Below are 25,820 nucleotides of genomic sequence, written 5' to 3'. Positions count from 1 at the left end.
AATTCACGACACAAAATGATATGGAAAATAAGTAAACAAAGTGTATGCGCGTAAACTGAAAATATGACACAGTTTTCACAATGTGCTCAGTAGAGAAAACGAGGACTGTTGACTCGGTGGGAAGACAACTTTAACAAAATGACCAAAGATAAGATGGATACAAATGAAAACTGTGAATGACTAACACATGCGTATAAAATATTACACGTCTTCTGAAGTGGTGAAGGCTGACCTATGGTTGTTCACAAATAAGTGTAAATAACTGTATACATGTGATTTATCGGTAAATTTTAATTGGCGTGCGTGGACATTATTATCTACATGTATATTTCCACATACAATCTATCGTTTAATTGTTTTTAACTGTGTTGCATTTGGTTAACTTGTGCTTTATCGAATCATTCTAAAGTGATAGTATCTGATGTTTGATCAATCACCGTGATTTATTTTATAGCTTTTTAATATATAACATTTGCGTTGCTCTCTACTTAACGTCGCCACAACTGAGTACTGGCTGTCATTAAATTGAAAAACAGGAAATATCTTAAAATAAAATAAAAAGAAATATATACGGTGTTCAGGTACATTAGAGTTATGCCTAATGTCGGGGATGTTTTATTGAGGATTAGACCAATCGTAGGTTACATGGACTTTGTTCCCGTGTTCATTAATGGCAATTAATCGTTAAGTGTGTGATGCATGCAGTATCTTTTCTCAAACCACAGTGTAGAAGTCGTTCGCAGTTCGTACAATTCTTTACACGCATGTGATGTCACTGAACTTCGTCTGTTCGATCACTGAACAGGGGATAATCCGCTTAACGACCAATAAACAGCGGATTAAACCCGCGGATTAACGTCATGAAAGGTTAACGATTGTAATGCGTTATACATACGACCCACCAGTCCTCTGGCAATCCTCGCTACTAAATAATACGGAAACATGTATACATTACATACTGTCTGTGTGTCTAAAACATAGTACATGTTCTCCGACTCATGAGACAGCAATCGCCCAAGCTTCAAGTTGCCACTGTCCAAAGTACCTACTGGTGCTCCACACCCGCGTAGTTGCGACAACTTGCCACCGCGGTACTTTGCCAATCTTCGAGTCCAGTCAACTGGGTAGCTAATCTCACGAAGTCTCGCGCGACTTAGCATGCGAAGGAAAGCCGTTAAACTACTACATGTACATAGACTACTGTGTGTTTGTGGAAACGAAAGCATCAGTGTATTAATAATAAGCGTATAGTAAACAAAACAGAGGTTAGTTATTGTCATATTTTCTTTCAATTAGTTCAATGGACGTATTATGCTCGTTATTTACATAATATCTACAGCATTGTACATCAGTGTGTTATCATTCGCGTTGCTCGATCATGATTGTAACAGCGCGAAATTTTTGCGTGTACTTAAAGTTAAAAGAAGTTTTCAATATTACAAATATTAAAGTTCATATCTGTGAAGTAATAATTGAGATTTTTTATCAATGTTGAGATATATAATCATATGCAATTATTTTGAAAATATTATATCGTATTCATCGCTGTGTTGTCTATTTCAATCCTGAATGAGAAAATATGTTGGGCAAATTAACCCATTTATGCCTAGTGGACTCTCCCATCCTTCTAAATTGGATCAATTTATTTTCAAAATTAGGGATGTCTAGTATTCTTATTTCTAAATTTAGAATATTTCTTACAGAAATTCCATTAAGCAAACAGCGCAGACCCTGATGAGACGCCGCATCATGTCGCGTCTCATCTGGGTCTACGCTGTTTGGCAAGGCCTTTTTTCTAGACGCTAGGCATAAATGGGTTAATATAAGCAGACCGGACGGAGCGCTACCTACAACATGTATATAGTACACATTCATTCAAATTATATCTTTCAACAATATAACATCCTATAGCATTGCATGTGGAAAAAAACAAATTAAGATTACATAAAGAATATAAATGCATCGCGCGTCAATACATCATCAATTCTGTCCAGTGAGGCAGCTGTAAAGATTCAAGGATTAAGGTTCATTGACATATGTTGTGTACGCGTCGTTGAAGTGCTCTACTGTAGTCCACATCCGGACAAAGCGTTTATCAGCATTGTGGACCTTCTTATCTAGGTCGCCTTAATCTAAAAAGAGTTCAGACGGGCTTTCTCTGTTTTGAAGAAGCCCTCGTGTTGCATGCCGTCTCTGTGGCGATGTACAACGTGACACGCTCGGCCCAATACTGATCCAAAGACAGTTCGATCATATAGACCTTCCTATCACAATGGCGAACGTCAGAACGCATTATGTGTTTGTTTACGACTGTCTCACTTTGTCCTCTTTCTGCATTATGAACCAGTGATTGATAACGTTTCGATTGTTCGGTCTCATTGCACATGAAAACGCGTATTGTGCTCTTTCTGGCTTAACCTGTTAATTATTTAGAATTTCAATATTCACTTGTCAGTTTGCATTAGGATTGCGTTGAGTTGGAAACACAGCTAAGAGCTTAAGTGTACTGAATGTGAATGGAAGTTACGTACAGATTATACATTGAACACAAAATAAACAAAAACGTTTATTATGTAGATGCAGAAGAATCACGGTTTATACTGAACGCACACATACGCACGCACAAACAAACACAGACGTTTACTCTATGTGCGGTTTCATATCATTAATTGATGTTCGATTAATACGTGATATATTTACAAATGCACGTTATTCTTTTTATTAATTAACTAGGGCCGACAAAATAGCGCTTTTGAAGAGAATACACGTCATCAAATAAACCTTGGCAAATATTTGCTTATCCATTATAAAGGTAGAGAGGACATTGGAAAGAGGCGAGGATAGAATGTTTCAAACACGGAAGTAGTCTCACATCGCGATCATTTTAAGACCTTGATTGAATATGAATATCGTCAGTGAAATATTGTTTTAATATAATACAGGATAAGCAATCTCAGGTTAGTACGTTGTTGTCGTACCATGTTCGTATATGTTGTTATCAACTAAAAAATTTATAAAATGACACTTTTATTTACGAGCATAATGTTCTATGCACCTTAAACCGGTACCTCTTTCGTTTGAAAAAGAAAGTGTTAAATCTGTAAAATTACAACATGAACACTTAATAAAACTTAACATACATAATTCCAATGTATGATCGAAGTATTACAAATACATGTACTTGATTTAATATGGTGCTTTGTTGGGTAAAATATAACGTAGTTATTTTACGAGTTTAATATGACTTTAATGTGATTTTCTATTCGCTTGCATATATTTTTTTTAATAAAATATAAAATAAAAAAATATTCAAAGTTACTGGTGGTCTCATACAGTAAAGTGTAGTTATCAACACATTTTCATCAGGCAGATTTACTTAAATAGCATACATTTAAATAGAAAATATAGATTTTATTAAGAAAATTAAATGAACACTCATAAAGACAATAACAATGTAACTTCATTGCGGACTATGAAAAAAGAATGAACGGTGATTTCCTGAACAGTGATTGACCTATTAACTGAACAGACAAACGCGCATCATTCACGCACGCTAGCACGAGTTCCAGCTATGTTTTGTTGTGGAAGCGACAGGAATGTGTTGGGAACTCTACCCATCGGCTCTTGTACCCCGCTCACCCCAAGGAAAGGTCATGTTCACGACGGACATGTGCCGCACCCAAGACCGCCCAACAGGCTCCCAAAGATCAGCGCGTCTGACCCGATAGATCCGACGCCGGAAGTGACCTTGCCGCAGCTGGCGCCGCTTGAAAAATTGGCATCGATACCGCCCCAGCGACGAGATACCGTCAGCTCTTCTAGAAGTATTGATCGCTCTAGTCAGATACCTGATGATTCTGAAGGCAATGCCATTGCCGCTAAACATATCTATGATACTAGAGTTAACAGGATTTCTAAACCAGCGATAGACGCAGATACAAAACAAAAGGTAACCAATGCACACTTAAATTGTATTGAGAAATTGGAGTATGTGTTATATCGTGGCTCGAGGCAATTATAGACGCTGCACCTTAGCACCATAGCTCATTACAGTTTGCACTCACTAATCAGATATAGCACGTGAGTGTCGAATGAATTGTCCTTTCAGTAAGTGCACTGGAAGACAAAACATTTATGTTCGTGTCGATTGATATCAATACGCAAGCATGATATAAACATTGCCCAAATAAAAAAAAATCTTAGTAAGTTTATGTACGATTACGTACGATTATTAGATTTTGATTTTTAAGTATGTATTTGTAATAATGGGCAAAATGTGTTTTATTTTGTCATAAATAAATTAATATTAGCCGCGTGATGCGAAAACGGGTCTTATACATTACGATGTTTGACCAGCGTAGCTCCAGACCAACATGCGCATCCACGCAGTCTGGTCAGATGCTACCACTGTCCCCTTATAATATCTTGTGTGTTTATTGCAGAATCTCTTGACCTGAGTGCGCGCATGCTTAGGCTGGTCTGTAGCTGCGCTGGTCGCATATGGTATTTAGACCCATTTTCGCATGACGCGGCTTATATGAGGCTTCATCTTATGTCTTTAATGAAAGTATTATTATTCATCTTTTTAAAGGTTATTTTCTTGGAAGAACGTGTTTTCTTCTCAGGCAACGATCGCTTAACTAAATTAAAACCTTAAACACTCACACTAAAATCGCGCGTGTCCAATCTTTAAGTTATGTATTTCAAAGATATAATTATGTGCTTATAATGTGATTTATAACAATAAAATCTCTAAAAGGTTTAACATAAACAGACATTTCTCGCGATATATTTGTCACAAACAGTTTATCTGCGGTGTCGGACTTTTGATATCACATAGTCGGTGTATAGCGAAATTCATGGAGATCACTTCAGATGTCAACTCTGCCATTAAGTGCGCTGTGTATTGAACACCAAATGTCCACACTGCTTTTAACGCCTTTAAGCATACGGGTATTCTTTTAACGTAATATATCTCTTTTGTGCAACACCTGCCAAAAATGTTTTTGTAAATGTTGGTATGGCCTCGATTTATTTAGCAGTTTACCTTTAAAGCAGTTTTGTTATACCTTCGGTTTGCAAGTAGATATTTTGATTACATTTATATTCTAGGTCACAAATCTGCTACGATTGCTTACGATAGCACACAATCTGTGTGCCTATTATTCCCAGGAAACTGACATGAGAGTGTCTATATAAGCTTTCGATATGCTCAAGCATAAATAAATAGCTTTCAGAAAATCTTTGCGAAACATTATAAAAAGCATGACCACAAACGTACTAGCAGTTGTGTGGTTCATGACGGATCTTTGTGAATCTTTATTGACTGCACAGCGCTACGGTAGTTAAGAACATGTAGAAAAAATTCAGGACACACCGTAGCGTCTTCGATTTCTTAAAACGTTGGGCATCCATTAGTATATGGTGTATGATAGTTTCTAAATCTGGCTTATTCTTATAGCCACATAGGGGTGTCCCTTTTTGTTTGTGATAAATCCTGTCAGATGTTTTGAGATGTCGTCTGTTACAATGCTGTCCACGGTACGGATTGCTATGCTTGCTCGAAGTTCTACTTCAAATCATGATGCATCTTCAGAGACATCGATCATTCATGTTTGACCACAACTTCGACACGATTAAATCGTGGTTTCTTTACGGTTCTTCGCGTTCGATACACACACTTACGAAATAAGCTTTAATAAATAGCTTTAAAATAAATCTTTGTTAAACAAAGTAAAGCATGTCCACAAACGTACTGGCCGCTGTGTGATTTTTGACGTATCTTTGTGAATCCTTTTTGATTTAAAAGCGCTACGGTAGTTTAAAACATGTAGAAAGCAGTCATGGCAGATCGTTGTGTCGTCACGATTCCTTTAAAACGAATGGTATCCTCGTTGTTATAGTGTCAGCGTGTCTCACTCTTGCTAATTATTAAACCGTATGTGAACGCAGGACGACACAATCAGACACTGTTGATACATACGCATTGCGATTTTCGAGACCACAATCAGTTTTGTAATATCGTATCGAAAGCGGCGACAGTTTAGCTTGGACTTATTAAGATACACATTTGAAAATTATCTCGACTTTATTAGTGGTCTGTTATAATTAGTATAAATTGACGAGAATTAAGTCTTCTTTTATTTCCGATACTGTTCAGGGGGTTTTCTTATGTTTATTGTTCAGGGGGTTTTCTTATGTTTATTGTTTCTCTGAGTGCTCTTACAAAAATTTACGATGCACGGGGAATTTTGGTCAAAATTATTCTTCAATATCAGCTGTATGTTTGCTCACTATTTTCAAGACGAGTTCCTTCTTTTGGTCCAATCGTATTTCGTTACATATTAAAATCGTTGTCGCCATATATAAATAACCCAGACCAATACAAACCTCTTCAAAAAATGTCCTTTTGAAATATTATCTTTTAATGAACAAATGTATTCTTTGTTTTTGCAAAAAGCAACATAAATTGGTTCTTAACTTTAACCCATTTATGCCTAGCGTCTAGAAAAAAGCCTTGGCAAACAACGTAGACCCTGATGAGACGCCGCATGATGCGGCGTCTCATCAGGGTCTGCGCTGTTTGCTTAAAGGAATTTCTGTATGAATTATTATAAATATAGAAATAAATATACTAGACATCCCTAATTTTGAAAAATTATTGATCAAATTTAGAAGGATGGGAGAGTTCACTAGGCATAAATGGGTTAAATGTAAATATTTCCATCAATCACGGAAGTAGTTTACTCAGTGCGTTGTCCAACATAGCTGTCGTCTGGCGTATTGCAATTAGCTATCGCCGGAAGTCTTTACATGCTTCATCTTTCTAATCTCACTGTAGTTCAGCTTAATGTTGTCTACCGTCAATCTCATCTGATATATTGTTGTCTAACTAATGTCACTGTTGTTTTACGTATTGTTATCTTACTGATGTTTCTTCTTCTTTAGTTATCTTAATAGAGTTTAGGTCATCTGTCGTCTTGTGATCCAAACTTAAGTCAGTGTTAACCATCGTCTTGTTTGTCTTAACTAACATCAGCGTCGTCTGGCGTCTTGTTCTAAACTTACAACACTGTCGCTTTGACGCTTACTCTAAACTAATGTAATTGTCGTTTGGCGTCTTTTTCTAAACTAGCAATATTGTCGTTTGGACGCTTGCTCTAATCTGATGGCATTGTCGTTTGGCGCATTCCTCAACTATAAGGTAAGTGCCGTCTTGCGTCCTTCTATCATCAATACCAGTGTTTTCTGGTGCCTTGCTATTAACTATTGTCAGTGTCTTGTGATGTCTTGCTCTAGACTAACTTTCGTGACGTCTGGTGTCTAGATCTCAACCAATGTCGGTGTAGTATGGTGTCTAACTCGACAATAACGTCATTGCTGTATTGTTTCTTGCTCTAAACTAGAGTCGCTGTCGTCGCGATTGTCAACAAACATCTTGCGATGAAGTTATGTTCGAATGGTGTCTTGCCTTAAGTTACTAACGTTACTATCCTCTTGTGCCGTGCTCTGAAATTACGTCAATGTTGTCAGGTGTTTTACTCTAAACTTTACTCAGTGTTGTCTGCCGTCTTATTGTTCAAAACTAACGTGAGTGGTGTATGGTGAAATGCTCTAAACTATAACACTGTCATCTGCCCTGTTTCAGCAGACGATGGCCTCCTCGCCCGGGCGGCTGCTCGCCACTTACCCGCTTGTTAGCTCGTTCGAATACTGCGAGAGGCTCGACTGTTATGTGGACAGTCTGGACCTTCTGGACCCGAACATTCCCGGGCCACGCCCGCCCTCCACCCGCAAGTCAGAGATCTTTGATGAGCGAGATTATGAAGAAGTGGACGAGAGGGCTATAACAGTAAGTATCGTCTGCTGGGACATTTTAGAAAAGTGGTTCTCGAATAAACATACACGTCGAGTTATATTCAAATTTCGTAAATTATTAAAATCCAATTTATATCGGATTTATATTCATACATTTTGACATTATTTGTCCAGATTCTCAATTCAAATTAAAATCACATTTTGATTGTATATGTGTACATTCGATCGAATTTCTTGAATAGTACTGACATTTAAATTATAATGTATTTGTACTTATATATTACGTTTATACATTCTGAAAATTCCAAAATGAGAAGGCGTACAATTAACGTTAATTTTAAATATTTAAGGCCAAAGTACAGAGTAGCTGTGAACACTTTTTGAATGTATATTTATATATATAATGCATCTATACAGTATGTCTATACAATATCTGAACCTCTCTGATCTATGCATATTTACTTTTTTCGTCGCCCAGACGCCGGCGAATTTCTTGAAGCAAACGCTGAAGGAGCTCGTGGCGCACCTGACTGCCGGGTACCAGGACGACTTGTCGCGCATCCGGGTCATCTTCCGATGGATCACGTGCCAGCCCGTGGATCTGCTGCCGATGCCAAAGGAGCCACCACAGTCGCAGGCTATCTACCAACTGTGGAGGATCAAACACAAGAAAGGCAACTACGCGCAGCTGGTCAGTCTGCTGTGCAGGTAAGCGCTTCCGGTAACCCCGTTGTGGCCTGGCATATACGCCAGAATACGATACCATCTATTGAGTTACTTATGACACCTTAACATGTACATGCATATGTGATGATGATTTAGCTATGAAATATATAAGTTTAAGTTTGGATGAGGTTTTATATAGCTACCTATTGGATTTTATATAATTTATTCAAATACGTTTTCGCTCGCTTACAGTACCATGTTGTTTACGTATATTATACATATATGAAATATACTGCTCTAATTTGTTTGTTTACAAACCAATGCCACAGTATCCCTGTTTACATATGTATATCATGCTTAATTTTGCTTCAGATACGCCCAGATTCCCTGCGTCATCATCCACGGGACGCTGAAGGGCTCAACATATGAGGTCGGTGACGTTATCAACGACGACCAGCATTACGGCGAGTGGAACGCGGTGCTCGTGAACGGCGAGTGGCGCTTCCTCAACGCCTACTGGGGCACGTGCGCGGACAGCACCTCTAACATACGGCACTCGAACGGCCTCGCAGACGACGAGACAAATCGCGAGTACTATGGCTGTGACGAGAACTATTTTTTAACGGACCCTGATCAAGTCGTGGCTACTCACCTACCGAAGTCTCAGAAATGGCAACTGAAGGAGAGGCCGGTTTCCAAGGAAGAATTCGAGAAAATGACTTTTGTGAAAGACCGGTACTTTAACATGAGGTTAAAAACCTTGAGCCACCATACATGTGTCGTTGAAAGCAGTACGGGCGAGGTGGAGATTACGTTACTCATTCCCAAACATAAAGGCTACGACTACGACTTCCAGTATCTGCTCTTCAAGACAGTAGGTGACGTGGACACAAGGTGAGAGGCGGCTCATTCGGAATTCAGTAGATTGACATTAGGTTTAAGAAAGGTAGACCTAAACGACTATCGATAACGAAATAACTCAAATAAGCAGTTTCTTAATTTATATTACTAAACCATATGTGTGCTCATTTGATCGATACTTCATATATGAGTTCAAATCACACAATCCATCAAATGCTATCGATTTTAACGCGATTGTTTGCAACTGCTTTATAACTGTCGATATTTATATTCGTGACGTGCGCCATGTTTGTACGAGTGCGTGTTGCAGAGTTGACCGCTACTTGTTCATACACCGGACGGCTGACCACGAGCACCTGACGATGCGCGTGCGGCATCCCTCCTCTGCCACACTGAGGCTCGAACTCGTGGGCAAGGATACCACCATCACCACGCCCAATTACGACTACGACTGGATAGCCATCTATAAAATTATATTTCAGTATGTGTATACTATAATATGGATGGTATTTGATAAACTCATTTATGCTTATGGCGGTTTAGCCTTAGATAGGTGTGTGCATTTTTAGATACGAATTTTAAATTAAACGTTGATGTTGTGCCTCGAACTATATGGGTAGTTGTTGCAGTAAATTCTATTACAAATAATACCAATTGGCATATGGCTACACTATTTTAAGACATTAAATTGTATCGTTTATGATCATAAGCATAGCACATTTTAATAAAATATGAATTATAAATACTATTAATGTGTTCGCGCGATTAATTTTAATAAAAAGAGTGTTCATCGTCTATTCCCTAGTGAAGGACTCTACAAATGTCCGGTGTTTCCTCCGACGCCGTCAGTAGGCTGGGGTCCAGGGCGAGTAACCAGGGCGACTGGACTAGTGCCCCTTAGTCATTTTACAGGCGAGGTCCTCATGGACGACTACGGGAAGGCGGAAGTAAAATTTGGTGCTGCGCAGAAAGGCCAAATCGGCGAGATGTCGTATACGGCTAAGGTATTCACGGGAGGCGAGAGCTTGGAGGAGGTAATGGATTCTGTGGTGCACAGAGTCGAGAATGGTGACGTCATATTCAATGTTATGACGCCTCAGAGCGGCGAATACGTGCTGAGATTATTTGTGAAAGACGAGGATTCCGAGACTGTGAACGAATTCTGTGATTATTTGTTAGTTTCCCACCAGAAGGACTCAAATGGGAAATACCCTAAAGGATTTCAGGCGCGCCTGGGTCCGAAGAAAGCGTTCGCGACGAGCGGCATGTCACCTACAATTCCCAGTGGGTACATCCGGACTGAAATGCCGGACGTAAACATAGGGTTCCAACGCAGCGAGGATATCGAGTTGTCCGTTAACTTCTCCGGCGAGAACGTCAAATCCGCCGACGCGCCGCGCCTCCTGTCGCAGAGGGAGAACGGAAAATGGGTCACATACACCGTCAGGTAACAAGCTAATCCACTCAAGTGAATCTGAGACTAACTTGTTGATTCCCTTTTGAGACCGGCATTTGAGAAATGTTTTTGCTTGAAAATTAGTACTTTTATTAGTAAAATGTATACATGTCTCACATAAGATACGTCAATAAGTAATTCACTTGCGGCGGGTGGTCATTTTGTCCATTTTATGCGAAAGTTGTTGGGACGATGGACAGGTATCAATTAAATGCAGCCGTATGTTCATAATGTATTTGGGGTATGTACGAGTAGATGTAGTAAGTTGTATTCATTAAGGCATATCCATATACAACCGTTCACGTTCCAGGTTGCCGGACACGGGTCAGTTTGGGGTGAAAGTGAGAGGCTCGCTCCAGGACGAGGGCGTGCATGAGCCGCTGTATGATTACGTCATCGACTACCGGAAAATTAAGAAAAGGACGTCGAAGACGCCTAGCATTCAAGGTTCTTTTTACTTGAATCATTCCGCAATTGAACGAAGATGGCCAAATTAAAGTTCAAGCTAAACCTTGTAAATTTTGAACTCACGCCACGGACTCTAGATCAATATACGCTCCGTGCTCACGCGTAGTGTTCTTGTAATGCTTCAATCCATACGAAGCCTCCCTCTGGAACAAAAAAAAACGCACATGCTAACCAGGGATGATACTTGTCGCCAAAAGTGCTATTTCGTTTAGAAGCATAAATTTCATAAATGCAGAAATCATCGTCTCAGATTAGCCTCTGTGGATTGCACAGGCTCCTTTGGGATAACACTTTACGCACATCTATTAAGCCCGGGTTCCTTAAAACGATGCTCACATTGTTTCTGTTCCTTTTCAGAGGAGGCGGAATCCTACCGGGGCTCAGGTACGTACACTTCTGCTGTTAGTGGTTGTAAGTTAACCTTCATCACCTCGCCTAACAGACAGACACACATGTAAAACTTTGAACCCTTTTCAATCATAACAACACGGTTTTATGTTACTGTTAAAACCTAACTATCACGAAGTTGTGAAAGTTTCTGCACATTTATTATTATGATATTTTGCTGTAACGAGTAGCACTATGTTCCTATTGTTTACTACTATTTGTGTACTCAACAGTTTGCGCCAATGTTTTTGCGTTCAGTTATATTTGACCATTTGCCGCTAGTATAATCAGACACGGGTGTGTTATATTGACTTGATGAATGCACATCTTTATACACTGGTTTGTAGAAAATGAAGTGGAGGAAAAGACAACTGAATACCCTCCCGAACAGGAAGACACTGGTCTGTATCTGCTATATGAGCTTGATTTAGATGCGCCAGGTAGCACTTATATGCTTCATTAGCAACTGTTGTTTTATGCGCCTTGTAGCACTTATCTACTTTCCTAGCAATCGAGCTGTATATTAGCTATATGCGCCTGGTAGCACTTATCTGCTTTCTTAGCAACTGTAGCTGTATTTAATATAGATGCGCCTGATAGCACTTATCTGCTTTCTTAGCAATTGTAGCTGTATTTAATATAGATGCGCCTGGTAGCACTTATCTGCTTTCTTAGCAATTGTATCTCTATTTAATATAGATGCGCCTGGTAGCACTTATCTGCTTTCTTAGCAATTGTATCTTTATTTAATATAGATGCGCCTGGTAGCACTTATCTGCTTTCTTAGCAATTGTATCTCTATTTAATATAGATGCGCCTGGTAACACTTATCTGCTTTCTTAGCAATTGTAGCTGTATTTAATATAGATGCGCCTGGTAGCACTTATCTGCTTTCTTAGCAATTGTATCTCTATTTAATATAGATGCGCCTGGTAACACTTATCTGCTTTCTTAGCAATTGTAGCTGTATTTAATATAGATGCGCCTGGTTGCACTTATCTGCTTTCTTAGCAATTGTATCTCTATTTAATATAGATGCGCCTGGTAACACTTATCTGCTTTCTTAGCAATTGTAGCTGTATTTAATATAGATGCGCCTGGTAGCACTTATCTGCTTTCTTAGCAATTGTATCTCTATTTAATATAGATGCGCCTGGTAACACTTATCTGCTTTCTTAGCAATTGTAGCTGTATTTAATATAGATGCGCCTGGTTGCACTTATCTGCTTTCTTAGAAATTGTAGCTGTATTTAATATAGATGCGCCTGGTAACACTTATCTGCTTTCTTAGCAATTGTAGCTGTATTTAATATAGATGCGCCTGGTAGCACTTATCTGCTTTCTTAGCAATTTTAGCTTTATTTAATATAGATGCGCCTCGTAGCACTTATCTGCTTTCTTAGAAATTGTAGCTGTATTTAATATAGATGCGCCTGGTAACACTTATCTGCTTTCTTAGCAATTGTAGCTGTATTTAATATAGATGCGCCTGGTTGCACTTATCTGCTTTCTTAGCAATTGTAGCTTTATTTAACGTAGATGCGCCTGGTAGCACTTATCTGCTTTCTTAGCAATTGTAGCTTTATTTAATATAGATGCGCCTGGTAGCAGTTATCTGCTTTCTTAGCAATTGTAGCTGTATTTAACGTCGATGCGCCTCGTAGCACTTATCTGCTTTCTTAGCAATTGTTGCTGTACTTAACGTCGATGCGCCTGTTAGCACTTATCTGCTTTCTTAGCAAGTGTAGTTTTATTTAATATAGATGCGCCTGGTAGCACTTATCTGCTTTCTTAGCAATTGTAGCTTTATTTAATATAGATGCGCCTGGTAGCATTTATCTGCTTTCTTAGCAAGTGTAACTTTATTTAATATAGATGGACCTCGTAGCACTTATCTGCTTTCTTAGCAATTGTAGCTGTATTTAACGTCGATGCGCCTGGTAGCACTTATCTGCTTTCTTAGCAAGTGTAGCTTTATTTAATATAGATGCGCCTGGGAACACTTATCTGCTTTCTTAGCAATTGTAGCTGTATTTAACGTAGATGCGCCTGGTAGCACTTATCTGCTTTCTTAGCAATTGTAGCTTTATTTAATATAGATGCGCCTGGTAGCACTTATCTGCTTTCTTAGCAATTGTAGCTTTATTTAATATAGATGCGCCTCGTAGCACTTATCTGCTTTCTTAGCAATTGTAGCTGTATTTAATATAGATGCGCCTGGTAGCACTTATCTGCTTTCTTAGCAAGTGTAGTTTTATTTAATATAGATGCGCCTCGTAGCACTTATCTGCTTTCGTAGCAATTGTAGATTTATTTAATATAGATGCGCCTGGTAACACTTATCTGCTTTCTTAGCAATTGTAGCTGTATTTAACGTCGATGCGCCTCGTAGCACTTATCTGCTTTCTAAGCAATTGTAGCTGTATTTAACGTAGATGCGCCTGGTAGCACTTATCTGCTTTCTTAGCAATTAAAGCTGTATTTAACGTCGATGCGCCTCGTAGCCCTTATCTGCTTTCTTAGCAATTGTATCTTTATTTAATATAGATGCGCCTGGTAGCATTTATCTTCTTTCTAAGCAATTGTAGCTTTATTTAATATAGATGCGCCTCGTAGCACTTATCTGCTTTCTTAGCAATTGTAGCTTTACTTAATATAGATGCGCCTCGTAGCACTTATCTGCTTTCTTAGCAATTGTAGCTTTTTTTAACGTAGATGCGCCTGGTAGCACTTATCTGCTTTCTTAGCAATTGTAGCTGTATTTAACGTCGATGCGCCTTGTAGCACTTATCTGCTTTCTTAGCAATTGTAGCTGTATTCAACGTAGATGCGCCTGGTAGCGCTTATCTGCTTTGTTAGCAAGTGTATCTTTATTTAATATAGATGCGCCTGGTAGCACTTATCGGCTTTCTTAGCAATTGTATCTTTATTTAATATAGATGCGCCTGGTAGCACTTATCTGCTTTCTTAGCAATTGTAGCTTTATTTAATATAGATGCGCTTGGTAGCACTTATCTGCTTTCTTAGCAATTGTAGCTTTATTTCATATAGATGGACCTCGTAGCACTTATCTGCTTTTAAGCAATTGTAGCTGTATTTAACGTCGATTCGCCTGGTAGCACTTATCTGCTTTCTTAGCAATTGTAGCTTTATTTAATATAGATACGCCTGGTAGCACTTATCTGCTTTCTTAGCAATTGTAGCTTTATTTAATATAGATGCGCCTGGTAGCACTTATCTGCTTTTTAGCAATTGTAGCTTTATTTAATATAGATGCGCCTGGTAGCACTTATCTGCTTTCTTAGCAATTGTATCTCTATTTAATATAGATGCGCCTGGTTGCACTTATCTGCTTTCTTAGCAATTGTAGCTTTATTTAACGTAGATGCGCCTGGTAGCACTTATCTGCTTTCTTAGTAATTGTAGCTTTATTTAATATAGATGCGCCTGGTAACACTTATCTGCTTTCTTAGCAAGTGTAGCTTTATTTAATATAGATGGACCTCGTAGCACTTATCTGCTTTCTTAGCGATTGTAGCTGTATTTAACGTAGATGCGCCTGGTAGCACTTATCTGCTTTCTTAGCAATTGTAGCTGTATTTAATATAGATGGACCTCGTAGCACTTATCTGCTTTTAAGCAATTGTAGCTGTATTTAACGTCGATTCGCCTGGTAGCACTTATCTGCTTTCTTAGCAATTGTAGCTTTATTTAATATAGATACGCCTGGTAGCACTTATCTGCTTTCTTAGCAATTGTAGCTTTATTTAATATAGATGCGCCTGGTAGCACTTATCTGCTTTTTAGCAATTGTAGCTTTATTTAATATAGATGCGCCTCGTAGCACTTAACTGCTTTTTAGCAATTGTAGCTGTATTTAACGTCGATGCGCCTGGTAGCACTTATCTGCTTTCTTAGCAATTGTATCTTTATTTAATATAGAAGCGCCTGGTAACACATATCTGCTTTCTTAGCAATTGTAGCTGTATTTAACGTCGATGCGCCTGGTAGCACTTATCTGCTTTCTTAGCAATTGTAGCTTTATTTGATATAGATGCGCCTGGTAGCACTTATCTGCTTTCTTAGCAATTGTAGCTTTATTTAACGTAGATGCGCCTGGTAGAACTTATCTGCTTTCTTGGCAATTGTAGCTTTATTTAATATAGATGCGCCTGGTAGCACTTATCTGCTTTCTTAGCAATTGTATCTTTATTTAATATAGATGCGCCTGGTAACACTTATCTGATTTCTTAGCAATTGTAGCTGTATTTAACGTCGATGCGCCTCGTAGCACTTATCTGCTTTCTAAGCAATTGTAGCTGTATTTAATATAGATGCGCCTGGTAGCACTTATCTGCTTTCTTAGCAATTGTAGCTTTATTTAACGTAGATGCGCCTGGTAGCACTTATCGGCTTTCTTAGCAATTGTAGCTTTATTTAATATAGATGCGCCTGGTAGCATTATCTGCTTTCTAAGCAATTGTATCTTTATTTAATATAGATGCGCCTGGTAGCACTTATCTGCTTTCTTAGCAATTGTATCTTTATTTAATATAGATGCGCCTGGTAGCACTTATCTGCTTTCTTAGCAATTGTAGCTTTATTTAATATAGATGCGCCTGGTAGCACTTATCTGCTTTCTTAGCAATTGTAGCTGTATTTAACGTCGATGCGCCTGGCAGCACTTATCTGCTTTCTTAGCAATTGTAGCTTTATTTAATATAGATGCGCCTGGTAGCACTTATCTGCTTTCTTAGCAATTGTAGCTTTATTTAACGTAGATACGCCTGGCAGCACTTATCTGCTTTCTTAGCAATTGTAGCTTTATTTAATATAGATGCGCCTGGTAGCACTTATCTGCTTTCTTAGCAATTGTAGCTTATTTAATATAGATAGACCTCGTAGCACTTATCTGCTTTCTTAGCAATTGTAGCTTTATTTAATATAGATGCGCCTGGTTGCACTTATCTGCTTTCTTAGCAATTGTAGCTTCATTTAACGTAGATGCGCCTGGTAGCACTTATCTGCTTTCTTAGCAATTGTATCTTTATTTAACGTAGATGCGCCTGGTAGCACTTAACTGCTTTCTTAGCAATTGTATCTTTATTTAACCTAGATGCGCCTGGTAGCACTTATCTGCTTTCTTAGCAATTGTAGCTTTATTTAATATAGATGCGCCTGGTAGCACTTATCTGCTTTCTTAGCAATTGTATCTTTATTTAATATAGATGCGCCTGGTAACACTTATCTGCTTTCTTAGCAATTGTAGCTGTATTTTACGTCGATGCGCCTGGTAGCACTTATCTGCTTTCTTAGCAATTGTAGCGTTATTTAATATACATGCGCCTGGTAGCACTTAACTGCTTTCTTAGCAATTGTATCTTTATTTAACCTAGATGCGCCTGGTAGCACTTATCTGCTTTCTTAGCAATTGTAGCTTTATTTAATATAGATGCGCCTGGTAACACTTATCTGCTTTCTTAGCAATTGTAGCTGTATTTTACGTCGATGCGCCTGGTAGCACTTATCTGCTTTCTTAGCAATTGTAGCGTTATTTAATATACATGCGCCTGGTAGCACTTATCTGCTTTCTTAGCAATTGTAGCTTTATTTAACGTAGATGCGCCAGGTAGCACTTATCTGCCTACGCGGTAACTGAAGCTATGCTTAACGAAGATGAGCCTTCGTTCTCTTGAACCACGTATCTGTTTTCCTGGCAACTAAGCCTCTACTTAATGAAGATGCGTCTGATGGCGATAATATGCCTGCGTTCGAATAGTAACGACCTGCTTGTTATTTTTGTCGTAAAGGTGTTTAAAAAGTATTAACCCGAAAACAAACTATAGATATTTCTAATTGTTCACGTATTTACAACTTAAACAAAATGCTTGCACTTAAGCATCATCTGACGTTGGTACGGAATACCGTTAGGACCATCGTGTTACACATTAAAATCTAGAGGGCGAGAATACGATAACGCGATAGTACGTTGGCGACAATGCGACAATACGATGACGACAGTGCAACAATACGATGTCGACGATGCAATAGTACGATGGCGAGAATGCGAGAACGCGATAGTACGATGATGACAATGCGACAGTGCTAAAATACGATGGCGACAGTGCAATAATACGATGGCGACAATGCGATAGTCACATCGTACTGTCGCCATCGTATCATCGCGTTGTAGCCATCGTACTAACGCATTGTCGCCATCGTATTGTCGCACTGTCGTCATCGTATTGTCGCCATCGTACTATCGCGTATTCGAATTGTCGCCATCGTACTATCGCACTGTCGCCATCGTATTGCCGCACTGTCGTCATCGTATTATTGCACTGTCGTCATCGTACCCTAGCGTTCTCGCATTCTCGCGTTGTCGCCATCGTACTATCGCACTGTCGCCATCGTATTGTCGCACTGTCGTCATCGCATTGTCGTCATCGCACTATCGCCTTCTCGCCAGCGTACTATCGCCATCGTATTGTCGCACTGTCGTCATCGTATTGTCGCATTGTCGCCATCGCACTATCGCGTTCACGCATTCTCGCCCTCTGAATTGTAATGTGTAACAACGATGGCCTTAACGGTATTCTGTACTTTGGTGTCATGTTTCTAACGTATTGTTCTGAATAAAAATGGCAACTATTACTGATTTTTGTTTAATAACTGTATCAAGACTGTAATTGAGCTCGTTCGATGTATCTTCATTTAACAAAAATATCCATATTTTTCCTTTTTTCTGCTGAAACTATATTAAACACCTCTTGGTTTAAATGTCACGTAATTGCTCTTTATTTGGTGGTGCATGCTGCATGGCTTTTCAGTAGTGATGATATTTAGTTTCCTCTTAAATTATGATAAGCTTTTCGTGAACCATTTCAACGACTTGCCACGATTGGCACACTGGTCATTTTCAGATTTGTCTTTTACAAATTAAAAGTGTATTATATGTAAAGAAATGTAACATTTCTCGAAACACAGATAAGGCTTGTATTGTACGAGAGTCTTATATGCATAAATGTTACAAATTTAAAATAATATTTTAATTTAGTCCCTATATACTTAAATACTAATCACTCGAAAGAATTATAGTGTCAAGTGAATGTTTTGCTATCTGTGTATATTGGCAGAAAATCCGAAGATCAATCCCCCCGCTATAGACTTGCTTTCGTGTATTTTTTTGGCTTGATTGGTTCATGTAGAATTTGCAGACATAATTTATTAACGATACATTTAACCCATTTATGCCTAGCGTCTAGAAAAAAGGCATTGGCAAACAGCGTAGACCAAGATGAGACGCCGCATAATGTGGCGTCTCATCAGGGTCTGCGCTGTTTGCTTAAAGGAATTTCTGGAAGAAATATTCTCAATATAGAAATAAATATACAAGACATCCCTAATTTTGGAAATAAATTGATCCAACTTAGAAGGATGGGAGCGTCCACTAGGCATACATGGGTTATATTAACCAGTATGTTCACTTGCGCTCCTCCATATTTAGGTTCAAACATTTTCAATACAGCCGTAGTTGTAAGCAACAACCTCTTTAAACTTGTGTCGGGCGTTACTCAAATAGTATTGCTCATGAAACTTTACGTAAATATTAACCAGCATGTGAGTTTGAGCTCCATCATATTTTGTTTATTGTTCATCCTATTTGTGGTGTTTTCAGACAAATTTAGAATGTGGGAGAATGTATTTCGTACGGACACTATTCTAGTTTTTAAAGAAAGTGTGTTACACCTAGGCTACTGTTTGCAGCAAAGACCGCACTGGACATACTGCGCAGGCGCATGCGCATGTCCATCGAAGAGAGCAACGCGCCGGAGCTGAAGCGCGTGCTGACTGAGATGCGACAGCTGCCTATCGCCTCTGTGGAGCCGGATATCATGTACGGCGAAAAGGAACTCGTTTTCATCAGCGTTAAAAGAGGTATGGGCTAAGGATAGGTACACATGTGTACAGCTTACAGTGGAAATGTTTATTTACAATTGAATATTATATGAATACAGTAAAAACAAGCGCAAGAACACGCATATGATATTTTATCAGATTGAGAAATCACGTGTTACTGTTCCCTATTTTAAGGGGTAAGATTATGATGCTCATTATATTGCTATATTGACCTTTTTAAAACCAAACATTTGTTACGTTGTAGAACTGATCATCGCGATACGCGACAAGGACACCCGAAAGCTGAAGGCAGCCTTGAAGAAGGTGAAGGCGACCGGCCTGGAGGAACGCCTTCACAACGAGGTGACCCTGGCCAGGAGCCTCCTAGACAGGTCGGTGCGCAAATGTATAGTAATGGGAGTAGTCAATACTGTATGGGTCTGTGCTGGTGAACTCCGTCTCGGCTAGATAGTAAGATTAACAATTGGGAAGTCATTGGTATATGTTAAACCGTATTTTCATTTCTTCATGTTGAAAGCTGTGTTGTTTTATTCAGAAATCAACTTTTTAAACGAAACTATCGCGCTCAGCTCGCCAAACATCAATCACCAACGTCAAAACTTGTATTCGTTTCTCGTCTAAAAGCATCGTCACTGCACAGTATTATCGATGCACGATAAGCCACACCACTGTCGCACTGCTGCGCTTTATACCTGCAGACTGAAGAAGCTCCAGCGGCTTCTGCACGCCGTACTGGCGCTGGACCAGTCGACGATCCTGGAGATCCGCGGCTACAGCGCGCCACCTATCATCGTGAAGACAGTCATGATGGCCACGCTGCTGCTGCTGGGGCACTGGGAGGAGGACACCAAGGTAACATACACACACGTATATAGAATAGACAGAATATTCTAGCACAAAGGGTTATATAAGATTGATCTAATTTATATAAAGTTGCAAACCTATGCGTAAAATTAACATCGTTTTCTTCACACACGCACGTACGCATGCAATCACTGTAAACGCTTATGTTCATACATTCACAGACATGGAAGAATGTGCAGACGCTACTCGGGCGGACCGGAAAGGAGTCGCTCAAGCGGCAGATCCAGGAGTTCCAGCTGGAGACCTGTCCCCTTGAGGTGGCCATGGGAGCGAGGGACCTTCTGAAGGAGTTCAGCATCGAACAAGTGCGCCTCGTGAGCGCCGGATGTGCCACATTTTACATCTGGGTAACTATTAGCACAGCAATACGTAAATGACATTTATCAAATTAATACATGCAGCGACCTTTGCCTCTACTACATTTAAGATACTGACTCAGGTGTTAGTGTGCTTAAGGAAATAAACCGCTTATAGCGCCTAAACTTGCCCAGGATATGTGAGTATGTTTAATGATCACCGTGATATGGCTGCAATCTAAGCTTGCCCAGTAGAAGTAACTTTGTTTAATGAACACCATGGCATGGCTTTAATACTCGTTAAACACTGAAAACCATAAATAGACAAATTAATGGTGCATAGACGCAAGACTACTTGTCTGTAGTGTTTGATAGAGTACTGTACGAGTTGGTTCTCCTATTTCCGAAAGGTGAAGGGCGTGGTCGAGGAGCTGGAGAAGCGCGCGGGCGAGGAGATGAACAACATCCGGCCGCGCACCAACCAGGGGCGCCGTAAGAAGGAGCTGACCTTCCTCACAGATCTTCAGATCAACCAGATAGGCTTGCAACCATAGCAACCACGCGCTTTTATAGAAACCATACATGTGGAAACGGGAACGCGTCACGACGGATTTCAAAATTATGGAATACAAAGCAAACATTTACATCAAAATCAATTTGTTCAAAAGTGCAAGGAAGTAACGTTCTCTGTTTGCAATTGATATTCAGTCCATCACGATCGGTTGTTTGAAAGCATTTACAGTAAGTTTCTTCGTGGGACATGATTGTTAGATGCAAAATAGTGCTTTAATGTACACCTCCGATTTATTGAAATCTCAAAGTATAAACTGATCTGAATGTATGTTATGGTATTGTGTGTCTCAAAATGTACGAAGTGATTATTTTGTCAATAAATTTGCAACAAGCACGTGAATCTTATGACTTCCGTGCGTAAAACCAATACGTGGTGTTGATAAGGAAATTAAATAGAACTGTAGACCCAAATATGGATCGAATTGACGACCTCTCTAACGCAAAATGTTAAAGAAGATATAATATATATATATATATATGTATATATATATATATATATATATATATATATATATATATATATATATATATATATATATATATATATATATATATATATATATATATATGCGCATGTTCGTTGGGACCTACACATGTATTGCCAATGCACCTCTTTAAAGTGTTTCAATCAGTATTTTCTATCACTAGGAAATAAACCGCGTGATTCAGTCCTTATTGACGTTGATTTGACTCTTTAAAAACACTTACGAGGTCGTGTAGTTAGTGAATGAAAATAATATTTACCGATAATGTGTGGTTAACGAATATACACACTGAATAGCAGTGTTCTGTTAACATAATCATGTTAAATTGTTTATAAACCCGTGACAAGACGTGTAAAATAACTCGAAACCTGAATCAAGATAATCAATCTTTAATACATTTTATCACCATATTTATAACTTTCAACAAATGTAACAAAGAAAGAAAGAAATTACGAGTATTTGTGTACACAATATGACTGCAACCCTACATTAAAAGAACTCGTCCACAGATTTTCGTATTCCAAATAAATATATACTGATTTAAAACTTGAGTATTTGGAATAGTTTTGAGTATCTAGAATAACACGATAAAAGATACAATACAAATGTGCAGGCCCTGGAATTGAATACGGGACTTCTATAATCAAAAGCTATCACTTCACCAAGCTGGCTTTTAGAATTTGGGATATATTATCGATGAAAAGCGTTACAAACGCTGTATGGTTCGATTTTGATTTATGATGATAAACTAACATCTATTTCAAACAATTGTCTTAGTCAAGAATGTTATTTTTCTTGCTTAAAATGTATGCATACATTTGTTTTTATGTTTGACTTTTTTGCAAAAATGGGAACAAGTCCCTTTAACCTGCTACGTTCTCCTACTGCATTCGGACACAACTTGTCGTCATTAGAAAAATGCAGGTTTTACATCTGGTTGCAATTCGAAGGAATGCCCGCGCATGGGCGGGTGACGCTTTGGTCGGGGTGAAGGTCGATCCAACGAATGTACCCTCATCGGGACAGGCTTACTGCTGGCAGGCTTGGCAGCTGACATATGTGGAGTTTGATTAAGCGTAAGGCGACCGCCGGCTGCACTCTGTCCGTGTGTCGCTTTCCAAGTCGAATCACTTACAGCGACAGAGATTCCCTTTCGATTTCCAACGTGACTCGCTGAAATAAAATCTGATTCAAATGCCATGTCCTCTGAGGTCTGCTGTGAATCACTTTTACTTGGCCACGGGTTTGCCTTGACCGGGACAACATCCGGCTGCCCAGAAAAGCGACTATGCTTTTCTCTTTTCTGTCCGGATGCAAACCCAGAGGCACCAAGTTCGAAGTCCACTCCTTCTGAAATTTGTTGATCGTTCTGTTGCGAGTGATACGTGGCAATCTTTGTATTTTCATGTGAATTGGTTTCCGAAAATGGATTTGTGTTGCTGTGCGTGCTGGTGACGCTTGATGTCCGTGAGTTCGAGTTCCTGGAAACCACAGCCAGTGTCCGGAAGTCGTCCCCGCTGGTGCTGCTAGTAAAGGGATTCGAGCCACCGGAACTGGCTAGATCTTCCGGCTCCTCCTCTATAGATTCGAAGAACCTGCCTATAGTGCCATACAACAGCGGGCTCGAGTTGACGTGCATGTCCAGAGCCTCCTCGAAGCCGCGGTCCGTCTCGTCGTCAAACACAGACGACACCGGCGTGGACAGTTCGCTGTGGGGAGCATCGGGATATTTGGAATCGTACTTCTCGACCTGACCGGCGCTGTTTTGTAGCGTGGAATCCTCCATCAGCAGGTCTCCCTGGTCCGACTGAAACTCATTGTAGTCGTCCATCCAGACTCTGCGCCGGGATTCCCCTGCGTAAGCCTGGATGGTCACACTTGCGTCACTTGCGTTACTTCCGGAACTAAGGTTTTCGTCGTCTACACTAATGTCACCACCGTAACTTGTTGCTGGATGATAACCTGCAGACGTCATTGACCTGGATGGGTTTCCTGTAACGGAAATCGTGCAGTTATCTCCGGTTGCATTAGCCCCAGATGTGTTGTATCTACTTACAAACGGACGTATAAATGACTTATTATCCGTAAATGTGTTATTATGACCCTTTACTCCATCTATATATTCACAATTATCATCTGGTTTAAAGCTGGCTAACGTCTGATATTGTTTATCGTATCTGACATTTGTTGGTACCTTGATGGCCACAGTATCTCTGCCTTTGTCAATTTCGTCGATTGCAATAACGTCATTGTCAAATTCGACCTCCTCGTTGTCCCTCATGGGGCAACTGAGATCATGGAATGTACCGTACATATGTGTCATCTCGCGTACACCGGGGTTTTGGTTCGGTAGCGTTGCACCTTTAAACGTTGTAAACTGAGTATTCCTTGTCACTTGGTCACTGGTTGCGAGCGCGGCGTCGCCTGCTTCGTTATCAGAGTTGAGAACTTCTTCGATATCCTCAAACCGATAAGGCTCCCCGGGCTCGCTCTCACATGACATTGTCTTAGCGAACTGCTTACGGGGAAGGCTGTCCGTCAAGTAGTCAGGGTGATAGTCGCTCGACATGTAGAAGTGATTGGAGTTCGCGCTTCTGTTTGCATTCGCTGCCCTCTCCAATATACCTGCTTTGCTGCGGTTATCAACGGGTGACTTGTCGCTTGTGTCGAATCCTTTGTTAATAAATATCGGGGGTAACTGCTTCTTCCTCAGATTGTCTCTCCAGTTTTGCCGCGAGATGCTGCTAGCTGACCGCCGGACGTCCTGTTTTTGAAGATCGACTCGTGAGTTTCGAGGTCGCTCCACATCTGAACTGTACTCTCGCGGGTCCACAAGCTGCAAGTCAAGCCCTCCCACGTCTATTGGCCTCTCGTCATATATGGACAGCGGTCGCTCCACGTGAACATCGCTGCTCACCTTCCCGTTGGAGTCTCGCGTTAACACGGGGGTCATGGTGTGTAAATGGAAGATGTCCATTTGGGAGCGGCGCGAGTTCCCGTTCACGTGCGTTCGGTCGATGACCTCTGACTTGGTAGACCTGATAGTTCCCGTCATACTCCTACCCGCGGCGGACTGGGGTCGAGACGGCAGAAGGGAGGCTAGGTCCTTTTCGCGGCAGATATATGACTGAAGCACACACGCCTCTGGCTCTGGTACACAAAAGTTAGAAAAATATGAACATCTGACAAAAATGGTGCACCGGTATATCACATTATAAACCCATGGTTATTTTTTTATCTGGTTACATTATTGGCATTTGTTCCATTTATTTGTGTTCGTTTCATTATTATAGTTCATGCATTAATTATAATTGATGAATTTGTACATATGCATTACTTCAGTACCGGTCGATACTTTCTTTAACTTCCGTAACTATCAAATTTTCATTAACAACATAATTAAATCATATTGCTCATACATCGCTTTACCTATCTCGTGAATAGCTTTGTTTCGCAGTATGTAGGCGTTCCACTGGTACGAAAGGGCGTGTCGGTAGCGTTGGCAAAGCAACCATAGCGCGTGGGGTGCCAGAAGGGCCTCCAAGGCCACCAAGTAAATGGAAACAACTTCCATAGCGGTCCTATCCGTGTTACTGAAGAGTTGCGTTCCTTGGATCATCTGCAATAGTTTATAGCCAAACAGGCATATCGCTTTATGTCTTTGCTTTTATATAAAGACTATTTCAGATTAGGGGGCTTGAAATACATCGTTATTAAAACGTGAATAATAAGATTTTTTGCCAACCAACGCAAGCAGTGAGTATAACTATGTTTACGAACTATTCCTGGAACAAAATACTAGACTTACAGAATAAGAATAGGGATATAACTTTAAAACTATATGCATCAACTAGCGCAGCAATCATTCAAACATTAAGAAACATGTTTCACTATATCGCTAGGTCTTCTTAATTGGAAAATGTGTGTAATTAATTCGTGTTGTCGTGCAATTAAATCCTGCAAAAAAATATCTGAGCATCGGCTACTTAACGTTTAAGGCTTAGGCTTCGCGATTTTCTGATTAAG

The 25,820-nt window shown here is 39.8% G+C and overlaps 2 protein-coding genes across 6 annotated transcripts in view; one reads left to right on the top strand and one right to left on the bottom strand.

The window, feature by feature from the left end:
- The first annotated feature begins 118 nt into the window (after positions 1 to 118).
- Positions 119 to 21,643, top strand: LOC127832191 (uncharacterized). 5 transcript variants are annotated; one of them, XM_052357493.1, is made up of 14 exons: positions 119 to 1,265; positions 7,649 to 7,852; positions 8,297 to 8,526; positions 8,857 to 9,378; positions 9,656 to 9,826; positions 10,151 to 10,792; positions 11,112 to 11,248; positions 11,627 to 11,653; positions 12,004 to 12,057; positions 19,424 to 19,594; positions 19,821 to 19,947; positions 20,275 to 20,428; positions 20,602 to 20,787; positions 21,147 to 21,643. In XM_052357493.1, exons 2-14 carry the CDS (start codon positions 7,655 to 7,657, stop codon positions 21,288 to 21,290), a joined length of 2,763 nt encoding a protein of 920 aa, XP_052213453.1. In that variant the 5' UTR covers positions 119 to 1,265; positions 7,649 to 7,654; the 3' UTR covers positions 21,291 to 21,643. The 5 variants fall into 5 exon arrangements, with proteins under 5 accessions (XP_052213453.1, XP_052213454.1, XP_052213452.1 ...); XM_052357494.1 differs by lacking the exon at positions 119 to 1,265 and adding an exon at positions 2,813 to 2,957 and having other exon boundaries at positions 7,652 to 7,852; XM_052357492.1 differs by lacking the exon at positions 119 to 1,265 and adding an exon at positions 2,813 to 2,957.
- Positions 21,644 to 22,167: 524 nt separating this feature from the next.
- Positions 22,168 to 25,820, bottom strand: part of LOC127881163 (cadherin-99C-like) — a 28,593-nt gene continuing 24,940 nt past the window's right edge. The window contains exons 3-4 of the mRNA XM_052428841.1: positions 25,224 to 25,413; positions 22,168 to 24,944 (exon numbers count right to left, since the gene is read on the bottom strand). Of these exons, the coding sequence (XP_052284801.1) occupies positions 22,705 to 24,944; positions 25,224 to 25,413 (2,430 nt within the window). The 3' untranslated portion in view covers positions 22,168 to 22,704. The remainder of the gene's footprint in view (positions 24,945 to 25,223; positions 25,414 to 25,820) is intronic.

This window comes from Dreissena polymorpha, chromosome 5 (genome assembly GCF_020536995.1).
Source record: "Dreissena polymorpha isolate Duluth1 chromosome 5, UMN_Dpol_1.0, whole genome shotgun sequence".
NCBI lineage: Eukaryota > Metazoa > Mollusca > Bivalvia > Myida > Dreissenidae > Dreissena > Dreissena polymorpha.
This window is presented reverse-complemented; position numbering and strand designations above follow the sequence as displayed.